Below are 17,995 nucleotides of genomic sequence, written 5' to 3'. Positions count from 1 at the left end.
AGGACTCCAGTGGATTGGATGAGGACCATCCATATTATTGAAGGTAAATTCCTTTAAAGTTAACTGCTTGCAGATGCTAATCCCCTGTACAAAATAATTCTACAGCAAATTCTAGGCCTGTGTTTGATTAAACAACTGGATACCATCACAGTGTATAAAAACCCGCAAGAAAATAAGAAATTATTTCGTCAAAATCGAAGTTGTGATGGGAACCCAGAGAAAAGAAACCAATGAAACTTCTTCCAACTTCAGGGAATTTGCTGAACTGGAGAACCTTTTAATCTTAATGGCCTCATGGGATGCAACGGTCAAGAGACAAAGTTGTGTGAAGGTTGGAGTCTTCAGCTGGAGCCCCAGGAAGTAAGCACACAGAGGAGCTTGGCCGTGAGGAAAGAAAGAAGGCCTCTGGAGGAGAAACAAGCTGTTTGCCTAAGAGTCTAGAGCTGGCCTTGTGGAGATAACAGAGCAGCTGAGACTGGAGAGAGGCAAGCACCAGGAAGAGAGGAACCCAGGAAGCCTGAACCCTTACAGACATCGGCAGCCATCTTGCCCCAACAAGTGGCAATAGACTTTGGTGAGGGAAGTAAATTATGCTTTATGGCCTGGTAACTGTAAGCTTCTACCCATAATAAATACCCTTTATAAAAGCCAACATATTTCTTGTGTTTTGCATCAGCACCCCTTTAGATGACTAATACAATGCTGAATAAAGCAATAGAGAGAAATATTGGATGCATGAAGGGAATGGTAGGATACAGAATCAGAAAGGCAGTGAGGAATCTTTTTAACAGTTTCTTTATGGACACGGATCATTAAAACATAAAGATTAGGTATGCGCTAGTGGATTTTATCACACATATTAACCCCAAAGTTTAGTTGGAGGTTTTCAATATGTAAAGAGTGACAGGAACTTGAAAAATAATTTCATAAAAAGACAAGAAGCTGGAAAATTGCAGAGAATCACTGAAAGAATGGAAAATGCTTGTTAAAGTAATTTTGCTTCAGAGTGTACATCTCAGGCTGCTTTTAGGTCGTTCAGCAAATAAACAACAACCACAACAAAAGCTCTAGACTGAACCTGAATCATATCCTCCCTAAAATCAAAGCTATTGGGACAGAAAGCTGGAAAACACTCAGTAAACCCAGCTTACACTCCCCAGGAAACAGAGAAGTGACTTTCTGTGGACTTTGGACAATAGGTTTCCCACCTATGCTCACTCTGTGTAAGATCCTTGATGGTTAGTCTTTCAAAGTGATTTCTGAAGCTTTTTCACTTTTGTCTGAAGACTTTAAACTGGCAGCTCATGCATCCTGATCTTTAGTTCTACAGATTACTCTATCAGCTTTCTGCTGAGACTCCCAGATTCACTGTGCAACTGGCTGTTTGAAAAGCCATAAAGTTGGGGTGTCCCCACTGCACAGTTTAGTGACTCCTAACTTCTAGCTCAAGTTTATTACTACACAGATCACTCTTTCCTAAACTAATTTAGCTCACTGAATTTTATTGCATCAAGAGTGACCACTGAATCTGTACATATACCAAATAGATTTTGTCTCTGCACACATTTAATTTTTCCTCATATACTTCTAAATATTTTCTTCCATGCTCATGGTTGGAAGTTATTAAAGCCCATCTTATCCTAAACCAATTTTCAGGTCTATTACTATTCCTTTTTATTATTAGGCCTACTAAGGAATTCTCTCTTTTGCTATGCTCATAAAAATTTAACAATAATGTGGGCAAGAATCACAAATACACACACCCTTACCAACCTCATTCTTGTATTGGTTCCATTCTGAGGTTGGGTCTTAAAGGAAACCATATTAGATCAAATCCATATCACTCCACTGCCTACTACCTACTATATACATATACACATACACATATCACACATACACACATGTCATTCTTTAACCAGAATAGCATAATGTACTACTGAATCTTTTCACATGTAGTAATTTGGGACCACCCTGAAGAGACTAATCAGTCTCTGTACTGTAACAAAAGTAATGCAGATTCAACATTTCTTGTTAACAGGTATTTATTGAAAAGCTAAACTGTACCCTTTACCAATAAATTTTAGAAGAACCCCAATTTGAGGCTAATAATGTATTCAATATATGCTTTGAAATCTCTGCTCAAGAAATGATAAAATAGGTATACTTTCAAGTAGTGGTTAAACCAATGAGAATGATCTCCAAAATACATTTTAAATATGTAAAAAATAATAAACAACATTACCAAGGAGACATTATACTATTTTAATAAAACTTCAGTTTTTATCTAGAAATACATCAAATCATAAATAGAGAAACAATAGCAAAAATATATACCCACTTTGAAAAGAAATGCTCCAAATTTACTTAAAGGAAAACTGGCCATCTCTGATAATATTTAATATAACATAGAAGTGCCTAAGAGTTCCCTCCTGACAGCCTCCGTGTTACTCACATGTGGCCAATCTTGAAGCCAAACTCAGCATGTAAATGCAATGCCTTCCCCACAGCATGGGACATGATACCCGGGGATGAGCCTCCCTGGCACCGAGGGATCACTACCAAGTACCAGCTGATGACGTAACTAGAAAAAGACCTTGAATTGAAGGCCCAACGTGGACCAGCAGAATATCCCTGTCTACATATAGTAACAGGAGTTAAAAATGCTGTTTGACCTAAAGTAAGGGGGAAATGGAAAGGACAAATGAGTTCATATGGCTATGAGTCTCTAAAAAAGAGTCTGGAGGTTGTCAGAAGGATTGCCCTTATGCACACCTGAGCAGAGTCTTAGAGACAGATAAAGTAGATACAACCCCAGTTATTGGTTCTTTTGAGGGCTAAAGAGACCCACATGTTCTATGGTCATGGCAGATGGGGTTCACTGCCATGTCAGTTGGCCCTTCTTTGGAGCTGGTGTTTCTGCATGATGGAGCTGGACTCAGATGGGATCTCTGTTCACAAGTCTTTAATGCTACTTTACTGGAATTGTAGTTGGTGCTGGGGTTTAAGATATATTTAGGGGATTTGAATCTCTGGACTGACAATATGATAGCCAGGCCCTGATCCTCAACAGACTTCAGCTCCTACACTCTGATTTATTGGACTTACCCCATTCAGCTAACATGGAGTCAAAGAATGTCAACCACCACACCATGGAGCCTAGAGTGTCTACAACTGAAAGAAGGAGGATTGCATCCAGTATCCATGTGGAATCTAAGCCCCCTCTTGACATAGATGTGGAATGGACACAACCAAGCCAAGGTCCACAGGAAGGAGGAATACAGTAAGGATTAGAGTGGACTTAATGATATTCTATTCATGAACTATTGTGGTTAATAATCGAGAAAATGTGGCATTGGTGTGGAAAAAGTGGCCATGGTGGCTGCTGGGTGTGGGGAATGGGAGAAAGAGATGAGATGTGGAGGCATTTTTGGGACTTGGCGTTGTCCTGGATGGTGCTCCAGGGACAAGTGCCGGACATTGTATGTCCTCCCATGGCCCACTGGATGGAACGTGGGAGAGTGTGGGCTATGGTGTGGACCATGGGACATGGAGTGCAGCGATGCCCAGAGATGTACTCGCCGGATGCAGTGGATGTGTCATGATGATGGGGGAGAGTGTTACTGTGGGGGAAGTGGTGGGGTGGGGGCGGTGGGGGTTATTGGGGACCTCATATTTTTTGAATGTAATATTTTTTTAAAAATGAATAAATTGAGTAGAATTTGGAAAAAAAAAGAATGCAACATAGAAAGTCATTTTTTCCCCAAAATAAGTGATTCATCAAACATATTAAAATGTTTCTTCTTGATTTATTTATATTTTCTTCCTGAAATTATATTAATTGATTTTACAGTTCCTTCTCTCCTTTTTTTCCCCCAATATATTCATGGTTTTCAACCACAAGCTCAGACTGATTTTTGAAACTTAAATTTTCCATGTTTTAATTAGACTTCAAGCACAAAGACTGACAATATATTAGATCAGTGTGAAAACCTACAAAGAGTGAGACTATATCTACTCAAGCCAAGGAAAATTAAGTCCATGTCCAATTATCTAATCAATGCAAACAATCTCTATGTATTTAGTAAAAAAATGATTCTCCTCCTTTCTCAATTACTCATTCAATTTTCTTAGTTCTTTCAGGACTTTCCATCTAAAAGCCCTACTCTTCACTTCACTTTGCTGAGCATTATTTCATGAGGTCAGACATTGATTACCCCAGTTTGTTTCATGGTCTGTATCAGTTAAATAGTTTCTGGTTACAAATAAGTGAAAACTAAAAAGCAATGGCTAAAACCAAAAAGGGATGCCTTGACTCATGTATATGAACAGTTCAGTACCTATGGCTTCAACAAGGCTTCAGTTGGGACCCAAATGTCGATTAGAATATATTTTTCTCCATCTCTTTCTGTCCATTTCTCATCTACTCCTTCCTTGTATTGACTCCATTCTCACATAAATTATACTCCCAAGGTCCCACAATGACTGCCAACAGATTACAAGGCTACATGCTTTCCTGTACACCTTTCATATTAAAGCAAGTCATTGCTTAAAGTCCAGATACGGAGTCTGGGCCCTGCTTGGTCAGGCTTGGATCATCCTTGAGCCAATAATCATAATAAAGTTTATGTGAAATGCAATTGCCTTAAACCAATCAGGATCTATTTCTAAAGATTGGAATGTGATCAAACCCACTCATATTCTATTGCTGGGAAATTCTGCAATAGTTCAAAGAAGGAAAGGAACAAACATGCTAAAAAGACACATATGTCAAGCCAATCCCACAAAATCATTTTCTGGATTTTGGAAAATTTTTAAATTCAGTGTATACAAAAGTTTTAATGGATAAGATATGTAATTAGTTGTTTTGCACACATATTTTGAATGCATTATTGTTAAAATTTCTGAATGAAGATTTTCCTATGCTAACATTCAGGATTAAACTTAGAAAATACAACATTAAGGTGTAATTATGATTGGCTTTAAGTTATTTGTTTAATCTCTAAATTACAAGGTTTGCTCTTATTGCTTGAAAATATGCATCTCATTCTATATTCTTTCCATGTCCCATCCTGATATATCATAATGAATAACTAATACATTTTATAAGTATTTATGGGAAAGCTTATAAATTAATTATCTTGGATGAATCATGAGCTTTATTGTCCAAAACATTGGATTGAAGTGTCATTATCTTACATTTAAGACTAATTTAAATTTAACAGCACGTTCAGATTGCTCAATAACTTTTTGGAAAATCTAAATACATTCTGCATTGAAAAAAAAGGAAGAAGGACCCATTATAATAAGAAATGTCTTTTCTTCAATGATTTAGATATAACTGTCTAAAATGTTGCCAAAAAGAATTTCTAAATCCATGAGGAAAACTTGATACGGCATAATTCCTTAGAAAGCAGATCTATCTCATTTTTTTTTAACATTAGACTTATAAATAGCTACTAATACATACCTAAATTTTCTTTTTGACTTAATAGATGTTAATTTATCATGAAGATCTAGCTGAAGGCTTCATTTTGTTTTGCTATTTCAACATTTAATATATTGGGAATGAAATTGACATATTTATTAGATAGGAAAGACATTCATATAACATTTTACAGTAAACAGATGTACTCAGACATACATCAAAATTTGCTTCACAAAACTTGGCATGACAGAAGGTTTGCTATCCTTTTGTGGATGTAGAAATAAAGGTTTCCTAAGGGGAGGGAATGTCTTAGCTTACTGACTGTCAGTTCACTGAGGGCAGAACAGTGGCAAGACATATTAAGGGACCTGAATATTTTTTAATTAATCGGTTAATTAAATCCAGGCCTATATCCCAGCTTTTATGAGCTTTCCTTGCAAATAAAGCAGTATTGTCGTGATTCCTACATATTTTAACAAATAGAATCCATGGTCGTTTTGTGGAGGTCAGAGTAGACAAAAGAATAACAAGATAAAAATCAAAGCATAAAGCTCCTTGAGTGCTTTATTCCTGCTTTGAGGATTAACTGTGTTTTCTATATTTCTCACTTTGCTCAATCAATAATCTGTTTTGTAAATTCTCAGTCTATAGGAATTTAAAAGCATGTTTCCTACAAAAGGCAAATAGATTGGTGTCTTTTTGTTGTTTTATTTTTAGTTTCTTCAAAATATTTTTTTAATGCTTTTGTTGTCAAGAGAAAAACAATTGAGGTAAAAAATGGGTAAGTGAGCCCCCAGGTCTGCACAAAAATAGAGAGCTCTTAAATTGTACATCATAGCATCTTAAGATACAAATTTAATAATACATAAAGGGAGTCTTTTCTTACAAACTCTAATGCTGAGGCTGGAGGCAGAAAGTAGTACAAGAAGTATTTCTTGGTTGATGATAGGTAAAGACAGAGGGATTTTTTAGTCAACTGAAGGAATTAGGCTCTAATGCTTTATAGTAAAAAACGTAATAACCCAGATAGCTGACTGCTATCCATTGGTTCTTGGCAGGCACAATTCAAGCTGAAACGGGGAAACTGTGTTAAGCAGATTTTGATGAACGGTCAGATGCTTTATTTTTTAAGATACTTATCTTTGCAGCAGTCTAGAAAATACTTTTCTTTTGTTAATCTTTCTGTTTGGTCAACTTTTAGTCTTTATCAAAATTAATTCCCAAAAATGTACCTTAAAGACTCCCAGAAGAGAAGTAAATGCTCACCTAAGAAAAAGTGATTTAAAAAGCAATAATAATAATCTTAAACCTGCCTTAAGAGATTAAGAATGATCACTCTTCTTATGAAAACTACAAGACACAGAAAGACATTAAATACTTTACCATTATTTGTAATTCTGAAAGGCCTGCAGACACCATTTTTTATTCTATCCTCCTGAGTAGAGATCAGTTTTGCCACGAGAGATGCAGAGATGGGCTGCACAAGGAGAGAGGTGAGGTTTGATCGGTTTTGTCTAATGCTTCCATCTGTATTCAAAAGAGAAAAGAACAAAATCTTTAGTAAATTAAAAAAAAAACACACTTTACAGGAAATTATTTATAATAAGTATTTGAATTATGAGTGATACGTTTGTATTCCTTTCTTTTTTTCTTTTTAAGTTATATGATGTCTATTTATTAAAAATGATCTGAGGTATTTCATAGTGAAAATTCAGTCCAAACATGTTTATGAATCCCAATTTAAGATGGCAGATTGTGCACATGCATTTGCCTCCTTTCTTCTGTAAAACTCCACTACACTGACCACAACAGAACAGAAAAGCGTAAACCCACAGAGGCGACAGCAATAAGATTCTAGATGTTGGAAAGCAGATGAAAAATAGTCAAATGACACAAGAGATCCAAGGGAACGGAAACCTAAACCAGCAGTGGGAGAAGCTGGGAAGCAATGCAGTTTATACTGCAGAATCCGGAAAGAGTTAGGAACTGGTCACACCTGCTACCTATTAAAGTAGGAGTGAAGGAGGGACTGGTCACAGAAGGATTTGATGAAATGCTGTTTATGAAGGAATCCATCTTCCTGATTCCTTCACTCATCCAGTTGATATGGGAGACTGTTCCCCCCTTACTCCAGCAGAAATTTAAGTGAGACTTTGGAGAGAAAGACACCAGATACAGTAAAGGGCGTATTGAAAAAGGGAGGAGGTTAAGACTGTTGAAATTCTCCAGCTCTTTCCTATTGTTGGCTCCCAGTAGCCTGCTTCCCAACTGAAAAATAGAAGATCACTATAACCAGGTCAATGGAGAATACTTAAACATACTGAAAATTGGGATGTCTACTAATGAAACAACTTACACAGGACATTCTACTGAAATTCATTAGTCAATAAATCCAACCCATACACACAGCTTCAAATGAAATTAATTTTGACATTCTGAGGCATGATCTCTCAGCCAAGGGAAAACCCTAGGATGACATCTGTTTAGCAGACCTGGATAACCAATGAGGCATGAACAAGAAGTTAGGGGCTCAGGGAGGAAAGTCTCTAAGAAGATGAAATTAATGAGAATACTTGATGTATATCAAACTATTGAGATAATATTTACAATACATTTGGAGAATTAGGATTTGATGTAATGCTAGTTACACAGAAAAATGATAACTCTTTAAATTAATGTGACAACTATTAGCTTTAAAGGAAATAAAAAATTGTGCAAGAAAGAAATATAATCATTATATATTACATGACTTTGATATGAATAATTTTTACACAGGCATACTTCTATAAAAAATGACTGTTGCTCTAACCCAAAAGTTGATATCATCTTCTTAGAATAAAAAAAGAAGGGTAAAAGGAAGGGAGCATGGGAAGTTGTGAAATGAAGTTAAAACTTTACCTTTCAAAGTGGTAAGTCATTATAATGGATGAAACTGAAAACTGATGAAGTAACATCATAAACACATTTTAAAGATAGGGAGGGGAGGGGAGCAGATGTGGCTCAAGCAGTTGAGCCCCTGTTTCCAACATGGGAGGTACTGAGTTCGGTTCCCAGTGCCTCCTAAAAAAAAATAAACAAGAAATAAACCAACAACAAGCAAACAAATGAAAAAAAAATAAACAAGGGTGCTGATGTGGCTCAGTAGTTGAGTGCCAGCCTCCCACATACAAGGTCGGGGGTTTAATCCCCTGTCCCGGTACCTCAAAAAAAAAAAAAAAAAAAAGGGAGATAAATATCACAAAATATAGCAATTAAAAATGTTAAAAGTGATTAATTATTTGCCTTTGGGAAAGGGGGTACAGGGTAGAGTAAGAGAAGGTACATTTTTATAAATCACACTTTGCAAGAGATATTTAACTAAACTACCTTCATCTATAACTGAAAAAAATAATAAGTAAATAAAAATGAGGATTAAAACAACTATGCTAGCAAACTAAAAGGAAGAAAATACACAATTAGTCAGAGTAGAGAAAGTAGAGAGAATAAACTGAACTAATAATGAAACAGCTAAAACATATTTACTCACATTTGTACTAACTCAGAAAAGGAAATACATAACAGAATTCCTCTATCAGGCAGCAAATAATAATTTTGAACACAATGCCATATTTTTCAGAACTTTTATTAGGGAAAATAATTGCTGAAGGTTTTCTCAGAATTTAATTTTATAGGACTGCAGGGGGTGTAGAACTCAACCATACTGGTATTCAGACTCCAGGAGGCAGATTCAAAATGAGAAAATATGTTCCAGAAGTGTTTCCTTAATTTATCATCTGGAAAACCACAAGGCTAAAAAATGATATTTAGCTTAGGCCTGTGGCAGTCTTGGAAGACATGGCTTTGAAGAAAACATAATAAAGATTTAAGCTTTAGATCAGTTTTGTTATATAAGCATAGTACTAGTCTCATAATTAACTCCTTTTAACCGGATATACGACAGTGCTTTTTTATTACAATGTAGTCCATTGCTTCCAGTCATTTTCATGTCATGGTGTCATAGGATTTGTAAGGCTCAGAGCAAAACAAAAATATGTTCAAAAAGTATGAAAAATTTGAAACTTCATACTTTTTAGTGCTAGCAGAGCAGTAAGTCAAGCGTGGGACCCCACTGTGTGGGAGTTTTGTGTGACTACACAGTTCATATGCCCCAGAAACCAGGCCCTGCATGGTTCACATAAAAGATGTCAACCGTTACACAGTCCACTGGGGTAAATTTAAGGAATCTGGAGATGATAAGGCTGTTGTCAGTCACAATTGACCAGGCCTGGGTCTCCTGTGGCTCTGGACAGCACCTGGCCCCAAAGTGACTAATTTCTCAAGGCATATGCAATGTGCCTTGGCGCACAGGCTGGGAAGCCCTGGCATAGCCATCTCACTTCAGTCCTAATCCCCACTTTTATTTTCTCTTTCAGCAATTATCTTTGAAGCTTTTAGTGTACATGGGAAATGAAATAGTCTTTGTTAATCAAGTCTTTGTTATTCTGAAGTTTTCATGAGATATTGGGTGCTGGGAACACTTCTGATACAAAATTAATCTTCTTCAAAAGCTATTATACAAGATTTTATCTGTTCCCAGTCCAAATATTTCCAGTGGATGCCCATTGCTTTAGATTGAATTCTTTAGAATGCCTTTCAAAACTCTTCTCAATATGATACCTACTTATCGCTCCAGCATTATTAACCTTCATTCGTCTTTATACATTTTATGGTAAAACTTCAGGCACCCTCTACATTTTCTGTGGTTTGCATCCCCATGATTTGCTTAAGCCCTTCTATGTTATTAACAATTGTTCTTCTCACACATGATGTGTGAATAAAAGATACACTTCCTCCAAAGCTGAACTCACATGTCACCTACCTTATGACATTTTCCCTGGCACCCTGAGCTCTCCTTTCAATTTTCATCAACTATATCTGCATCTTTTTTGCAGTACTTGGCATTTCTAATTAACATTATCACTATATAAAAATACTTCTTTGCTTTTCCCCTCTAGCCTCTAAATCCCTTGAAGACAAGGACCAAGTCATCTACATCATTGTATGACACACAATGCCTAGCACACTGCCAGGAGCTCAATAATTAATGGGGAGAAAAAAGAATCAACAACTCTTTGAAAAATAGTTTCAATGTTTCTGTCTTACTGATTCTCTGAATGACTAAAAAATGGAGCAAGAGCATAACAAAAGAGAAAAATATAATTATTTGCTTGCTGTATATTTATGTCTTCTCCCCAGCTCACTACCAGCCTCCTCCAGCAAACATATAAATAGACTTGCAAACCCCATCCATCACCATCAATGCACTGATTAAACCTCGTTTTAAAATTACCTTGTATAGATTTTTTTAAAATGAAAAAATAAAAGCATCTTTAAGATATATTTGTCTGTTAATAAAAATCAATAATTGCATCCCTTTTTTTTCCCTAGAAACTTATATCAGGCATATGAAACAATGCATTTAAAAGTTAAATATAAGTCAACCCTAAACCATAATTGAACATACCCAAATCTTTGATTTTTTGTGCTGCATTACCTATATTACTTTGAAATATCTGAAGTGGTTCATTAATTTTTCACCTTCAGCTTAATATAAATTTGACAAACAGTTTACTTCTGAGAGAAGATACTTAAAAGCAGGATTATAGGACACTAAGATTAAATTATAGACAAAAGTTATTTTAAAACCCATTTATTGAAGAAGAGCTTAGAAAAGAATTTCCTTACATTATTAAGAGGCTCTAAATAAAACCAAACACTTGTGCCATTTTTTATCAAGTTATATTTTAAAACACATTTGTGAACTAAAAGAAAACATTGTGTATGAGGCAATAATAATATAGGTGGATTGTTTGCCTGGATGCAAAGGTTACAATGCAAATGAGACTGTGACATTACATTTTAGTATTCTAACTTTTAGACTGCAATGTTTATATTATGTTTTGTACATAACTTTTTTTTTTTGCTTCAAGTGTATTTTTTAAATTTTTTATTATCTTTTTTAAAGATACAAAGATCACACAAAATGTTACATTTAAAAATATAAGAGGTTCCCATAAACCCCATTCCCCACACTCCTTTGAACATTACTTTTGTACAGTAAAGACTGATTGATGCCAATTTTTTTGTTTTAGTAGGTAGCTAATTCTTTCTTTACTTTATTCACTCTTCCTATTCCAGACAAAGATCTAAATGGATCCATCCTAACAATAAGCCAATCTCTGATAAAATGCCACATGCATATAGTACAAAAGGAAATTTGACACATGGAACCCTAAGTTTGACTCAGTTATTGAGTTGCTATTTGAAATGTAAATGTATATCATTTTACTCTGATAATATTGTCAGAAAGATCTTAACTACACTGAATTACTGAAATAGGAAGAGCACATGACTTAGAGGTCTAGTGCTTGAAACACAGCGGGTGAAATTTAGAAGAAATGAGGTTAAAATAAGTAAAATATTTTATAATTGTTTGTATTTAATAGGTTTTGCATTCATTATGCATTTTCAAACTGTCAATGCTCCTTTCAATCACATCTGGTCTGTGTGTGAAGAAAACAAATGTTTCGTTAGCTACCAATACTTATTTTGTGAGTGGGACACGATGGAAGCTTTTGAACCCAATTGAAAAGCCAAATCATTATATATTTTCCCACACACAATTTATATAATTTTTGCAGTAATGAGGATATAAAAATTAGGATGAAGAGGATGAAGAAAAATAACCTGCTCTGCTCACCTTACATAAAATTAAAGATGACTGAACCTTTTACCTTATCAATAGATCCTCACATTAAATATTCCCTTAGTCTCCTTCAAAATGGGTAACAAGTCTGTTCTTAAACTATATCACGATAACAGGTTTAAAATGGACTGAGGGCTTTTCTTTCTATTTTTAACCTTTTCCTTGAAGATAAATTTGGTGATTTAAAGATCAAAATTACATTTATAATACTTTATTTCAACTATGAATAAATATTACAATTGCTAACTGATTTGACTCTTTCCTTATCTTGGTTTTACCTATTACAATTCATTATAGTAAAAACTGGCAAACTAAAAGTGTAAATACTGTCTACTTGCCAAAGAACTAAGCAATGAGTGAGCTGAAGAGCAAGAATTTTTAAAATCCTATTTTATGCTGCACTTTTACATAAAAGAGCCAAATATCAAATGAACAAGTTGTTATCAATGAGGTTATCACAGAATATTTTATTTTACTTTCTCCAGAGGACTGGTACTTTGACAGAAATCAGATCATTAAATAACTGACATGAATGCTTTCTCATTTTTATTTTAGCCCACTAAATTTACAGTTATTTTCCAAAAATGACCAGTTCACTAAATTGACTAGTCATTTTGATGTCCTTGAAAATACAGTTGATTCTTTATTATCTCAGTATATTATAACCCATTGGTGACAAATATCATCATCCATCTTTTCTTAAGCTAGGTCACTGTGATGTTTAGGGTTATTATTAAAATAAAATACTTAACACTTAAAAAGCATTTTGGATTTCTGTACAGAAATATTTTAGTAATGGTTGGTGGTGATGGTAGCACAACACTGGGAATGTAATTAACAGCACTGAAATATATATCTGAATGTGATTTAAAGGGAAAATGTTAGATTTCATATATGGTAGGAGAACAAAATTTCTTTTAAAAAAAATCCATGGAACTATGCTACTCAACAGTTAACTCAAATTTAAACCATGAACTATAGTTGATAGCACTATTATAAAAATGTACTCTCATCAAGTATAACAAATATTCCACACCAATGCAAGGTGTTACCTGTAGGGAGCCATCCGCTGTGAGACCTATTTACAGCCTGCCACAACATGGCGGATCTCACAACATGGCGGAATTCAAATCTGCCCTGTCATTTCCTTATTCTTCTTCCTCCCTGCTTCTTTGTTCTCCCCTTCCCACTGCAACTCAGGTGACCACAGCAATACGCATGTGCAAGGCGCGAAACACTGCAGACCCGGCACGAAATTTCAGCCAATCCCCTCCTTGGACGTCTGCCACCCGCAAAACCAGCCTATCACCTATGTACACGTTCCCTTCCCTCTCTCTATATCCCCGTGTTTTACCCCCAATAAAAGAGGCTTGATCAGAATCCTGTCTTGCCCCACCCACCAATCTCAGTATATCATGCTTGTCATACGCCGTCCAAGAGGGCTCCCCATCACAGCTTGCTGTAATTGCAAGCCATCTGTCGCTGAGGTGCTAGACTGGTTAGCCAATGACGGGCAACTGGGCTGACCCATCAGTCAACCTAAGACAGGGACATGGCCTTTTGCTGCCATGATTCCCAATGACGGGTAAGATTGATCGCGTACCGGGTAAGACGAATCGCTTACCGGGTGCAGCCCCGACCTAAGACAGGCACAGCCCCCCTTTCAGCACGGGAGCACCTTTCAGCCGCATGCCACTACTGAAAATAAGCCCTGCTCTATCATGAGCCATCGCTGGCTGTTCCTCTCTTCAATTCATAATATATTAAACAGAAAAGGGGGACCTGTAGGGAGCCACCTGCTGTGAGACCTATTTACAACCTGCCACAACATGGAGGATCTCACAACATGGTGGAATTCAAATCTGCCCTGTCATTTCCTTATTCTTCTTCCTCCCTGCTTCTTTGTTCTCCCCTTCCCGCTGCAACTCAGGTGACCACAGCAATATGCATGTGCAAGGCGCGAAACACTGCAGACCCGGCATGAAATTTCAGCCAATCCCCTCCTTGGACGTCTGCCACCCGCAAAACCAGCCTATCACCTATGTACACATTCCCTTCCCTCTCTATATATCCCTGTGTTTTACCCCCAATAAACGAGGCTTGATCAGAATCCTTTCTTGCCTCCATTCTTTCTCGTTCGGACAGTTAACAATATGGTGATATGTGGGAATCCTATATTTTATGCGTGATTGTTCTGTTAATACACACCTTCTCTAACAAAGAAAAAAAAAAAGGAATTTGGGCCATATACCCTTCTATTCTCGTATGTATATAACTTTATTTAATCACCACAGCAACCAGTTGAGGTGGTTGCTGTTTTAATATCCCATTTTACACATGGTTAAAATTTTGCCCAAGCTCATAAAACTGAATAATACAATATCCAGGATTTAAACCCATATATTCTGGCTTTGAGGTTATATGCTAACTACTAAATTCTTCAAGCTTAATTATGGCTGAAAATAAAGAACACTCTCTTTTTCACACACACATATACAAACATGTATTTATTTTTCTCTATGTAGGAATTTTATTAATGATATTTATTCTCATAATTAAAATGATATTATTATTCCTTTTATCTTATCACATATTTCCTGCCTCTTCCTAAGATAATATTTTAGGTGTAAAAGTCTGCTAATGATGGTTTCACAACTGTTAGATGTTGCTTCCTCTGGGAAAATTTGTCCTTATTCTGAGACCCTACATAAGTCTCAGTCTAAACATTTTTTAAACTCACTCTTTGTGTTCTAAAGCATTCTAATTTGTTTTGACTTTTGGTCTCACCAAGAGTATACGCTTCTTGGTGGCCCATTCACTGCTGTATTCCCATGGCTTAGATATAGTGACCACAACGAAGAAGGGTCTCAGTGAATATTTTTGATTGAATGAATAAATATATCAAAGTTCAATTGAACTTTACCCTGTCTAATCATAAGCCTAAAACTCATGACTAATGATACAAAATTTGAAATCACAATAGCATAAAAATGACAACACGAATAGCTGTATCTTCTCATTTCTCATAAGCAAAAGCATTTTGTCATATTCACCTAGTATATATCACAATATTTTAAAGCTTAACTAAAGTGCTGTAAAAACAGTCATATTTTATTTTACAATAAAGGGAAGAGAAAATAAGATACCCTTTTATGCAGCAAAATGATTGTGTATTCTGATACTAAAAGAGAAGAGAGACTGAACAGGGTATAATTTTCTTTAAAAATAAAAAGTAGTAATATACTAGAAGAGTCTTTGTTAATATTAATTTGGGCTTTCCCTTTCCAATTGGCTCATTCATAGGTATTGGTCATGGACATGACAAAGGCCTAGAAAAAGCTAGGCATCTTTTCCTATTAATATAAAGATTTTTCTCCTATATTTAGACATATAAACTCAAGATTTATATTGCTCAAGTGAAAGTACTGGGTACAAAGAACCATTAAATATAAGTATCATTCTCTATCTAGAAATAAATATACTTGAATGTCTGTATAATTGTGCCTATGCAGCCTTGGAATTTGTTGCAATGTGACAAACATTCATTTGAAGACGCATTTGTTTTGTTTTTGAGGTACAGGAGATCAGGGATTTTGAACCCCAGGACCTTGTATGTGGGAAGCTGGCACTCAGCCACTGAGCCACACTGGCTTCCCTGATTTGGTTTTATCTTTTGTTTTGCCTTTTGTTTTGTTTTGTTTGTTTTGTAAGGAAGCATCCGAAACTGAACTTGGGCCCCCCCATGTGGGAGGCAGGAGTTCAACTGCTTGAGCTACATCTGCTCCTAAGAATTTTTATTATTATATTAAATAGGCTTGATTAAATTATAGTTAAGTGAGGTGCTATGCTGAATTTTAGCCATAATTATAATATTTGTACCCTGATCCTCTCTGATCAAGAAACAGGACTGACTTTAGTATAGGACTTCCTCTCTCTGAATTTACACTTTCAAATTTGTTATTTTAAGTGAATATTTAGATTTACAATGGCAGTAACAATATCCATATTTACAAATGTTTCCTAATTCTACTTTAGAGGAATAAGTGGGTATGTGAGAACTGACTCCCTGTTCCATGTAACTCTAAAAATTTCTATTCTTTTGTATTCATCATTTATCTTACTTCAAGATAATTTCATTCCCTAAAGCATTACAAAAGCATGAACATTTGGAAATGGACCATAAACTGTATTGTAAGAAAAACAAACTAAGAAATAGGTAAAATGTCTGGTTTATTCTTTACTTGGAGGAAAGCAGTCTAAATTCATAACTGGATAATTGGCCATCTGTATACTACACGTAATATAAGCAACGCAAACCTCTTCAGAGGCACTCCCCTGAGAAGCTACCCATCTCACACTTGAAGGGCTTGAACATTCACATGATTTGCTATGTTTCCAGTTTTAGAAAAAGTGTAGTTTGCATTTTTTAAAAGACAGCAAATAAACTGTGTGGATGAGCTTGCTTTGTTTTTTGTTGTGTAAGTTAACACAACAATTAATGCACAGTAAGCTTCTACACACCAGATTGCAATGAAAATATATTATTTTATGAAACTGAATAAATGAAAACTGGCACAAGGGAGGTACACTGGCCTGGAGTTCATAGACCCGTATGTGGCCTTGATGACCTCTTCCTGGGAACTGACTCTGGGCAAGTTCTTCCTTTCTTCTGGAGCCTTAAACTCCTTGCACATATGTATAAGGACTTACATTTCTAAGATTCTAATTCTCAACTTGACCATGAGAGATTATTTAAATTACCTAATTCTTCTAAAATGTGTTTTAAGAGGCCATATAATATTTCATAGTCAATACGAATTGCAGAAATCTTTCTCATCTTGGTGTTGAAAGAGGCTCTTTGTATTTGTGTGCATATGTCTAAATTTGAAGTGAATGTCATACTGTGATTTACAGAAAAGTCCCTCATATTTGGAATGAGTAATATGACAGCTATCAATAAATTCCCCACTTGGTTTATCATTTTTCTTACAATATAATTAAAATTATTTTTCTATGGAATGCAGAGTTGTGATGAGAAAAAATATCACTCTAATATCTTGCTGTACTGATCCTATCTATATATTGGGAGAAGATAGACATGGAAGAAAAGAAATGGAGTTTTTTAAACATTTTGCCATGGGAAAAAAAATCCCTTCTGCTGATAAACCATAGATAGGCCCTCAAAATTGCCAGTCAGAAATATCCTATTATTAATTCTCCCTCTGAATTACATGAATGTAATTTAGCAATTTGTTTTGGATGTATTTCCACAAAGTATTTCCTCAGAGTATTTTACAAAATGAGGACCAAATACATACACCAAAAAAATAAAAATAATTTAAAAAAAGACTGAAGTAATGCTTTGCCTATATTCTTCCTAATATAATACTTTTCAGAGCATTGACATGTTATTTCACTAATACATCTTCTTTGAAGTCATAGGTTTAGGAAAAGCTCAAACGACATAATGAGAAACATGGCTGTGCTTAGTATAATACTAATGGTGCAGTTAATAAGCTAGGGTATTCTTAAAGGATAGGAATGTTGTCTTTATTAGTTTCTGTGTATAGTACTTTAAATGGTGTCAAGTATAGTCGTAGTCATCTTTTAAAAAGCTATTCCATAATGGAGCTTGAACAAAATTCAAGATTCTTCACATTGGTCTAAATTTTTTGTCCAGCTCTTTCATCTTATCTTCAGAACAAACCAATATTGTTATATTGTACCTGGTGCTATAGGTCAAGAACTTTTTGGGTCATTCCTAGTCAACACTGGATATTTCTAAAAAGGGGTAGGAAATGAGTGGAATCTTAAGTAATTTGGAA

At 35.5% G+C, this 17,995-nt stretch overlaps 1 protein-coding gene across 4 annotated transcripts in view; it reads right to left on the bottom strand.

Annotated features, from left to right (window-relative positions):
• The window catches only part of NAALADL2 (N-acetylated alpha-linked acidic dipeptidase like 2), a 1,069,483-nt gene that overhangs the window by 435,848 nt on the left and 615,640 nt on the right, over positions 1 to 17,995 (bottom strand). For all 4 annotated transcript variants that reach the window (XM_071214620.1, XM_058295358.2, XM_058295357.2 and 1 more), the window contains exon 6: positions 6,809 to 6,952. In XM_071214620.1, the coding sequence (XP_071070721.1) occupies positions 6,809 to 6,952 (144 nt within the window). The remainder of the gene's footprint in view (positions 1 to 6,808; positions 6,953 to 17,995) is intronic.

This window comes from Dasypus novemcinctus, chromosome 4, assembly GCF_030445035.2.
Source record: "Dasypus novemcinctus isolate mDasNov1 chromosome 4, mDasNov1.1.hap2, whole genome shotgun sequence".
NCBI classification, from domain to species: domain Eukaryota; kingdom Metazoa; phylum Chordata; class Mammalia; order Cingulata; family Dasypodidae; genus Dasypus; species Dasypus novemcinctus.
Note: the sequence above shows the minus strand (reverse complement) of the source record. Positions and strands in the feature narration are given on the sequence as shown.